This window comes from Penaeus monodon, chromosome 28 (assembly GCF_015228065.2).
Source record: "Penaeus monodon isolate SGIC_2016 chromosome 28, NSTDA_Pmon_1, whole genome shotgun sequence".
Taxonomy (NCBI): Eukaryota; Metazoa; Arthropoda; class Malacostraca; order Decapoda; family Penaeidae; genus Penaeus; species Penaeus monodon.
The window spans coordinates 40,041,916-40,042,611 of record NC_051413.1 but is presented as its reverse complement, the minus strand read 5'-3'; the positions used below and the strand labels follow the sequence as shown (position 1 = coordinate 40,042,611).

Genomic DNA, 696 nt, shown 5'->3' with positions numbered 1-696 from the left:
TTCGGGATTGGAGGCGGAAGTGGAGGCGGCCATAACGGCGGCGGTCACCACGGAGGTGGTAATGGAGGCCACCACGGTGGAGGAGGCAGTGGAGGCCACCACGGTGGGGGAGGCAGTGGAGGCCACCACGGTGGGGGAGGCAGTGGAGGCCACCACGGTGGAGGTGGCAGTGGAGGCCACAACGGTGGAAACCATAACGGAGGAGCTGGTGGAGGCTTTGGAGGAGGAGCTGGTCTAGGTCATAACGGAGGTGGAGGATTCGGAGGCGGCGGGGGAAGTGGAGTAGGAGCCGGAGGAGGATTTGGAGGCGGCTTTGGGCGCTGTGAGTATAAAATAAAGGTTGTTTTATTGCATGTTAGCAAAAACTGAAAAGGGGGAAGTTCGAAGGAAAAAAGTAGTGATACCAGTGAATAACATTAGAGTTGTCTCTTATGACACAGTTGGAATAAAACTCAGCAAATCAACCTTTACAAGTTAAAGAAAAGGACAAATGCATTCTTACACACTCTTGACAAAATTAATTCTTTTAATCTCTTTCTTTCGCCAGAAATTCCCGATCCAGAGAACCATCCACGCAACTTCTTCAACATTCAGCAAATGTAATTGGCAATAAACAATGCTCACGAGCAAATATTTGCTTTTCTTATCCATTTTTACATTGAGTACACGTGTTCAGGTAGTAAACAAATGCTTGAC

General features: G+C 48.9%; 1 protein-coding gene across 1 annotated transcript in view; it reads left to right on the top strand.

The window, feature by feature from the left end:
* The window catches only part of LOC119591016 (glycine-rich protein DOT1-like), a gene marked incomplete at its 5' end in the record, with an annotated part of 1,167 nt that extends 536 nt beyond the window's left edge, over positions 1-631 (top strand). Inside the window, 2 exon segments of the mRNA XM_037939746.1 lie at positions 1-322; positions 548-631. Coding sequence (XP_037795674.1) covers positions 1-322; positions 548-549 — 324 coding nt within the window.
* Positions 632-696: the final 65 nt, after the last annotated feature.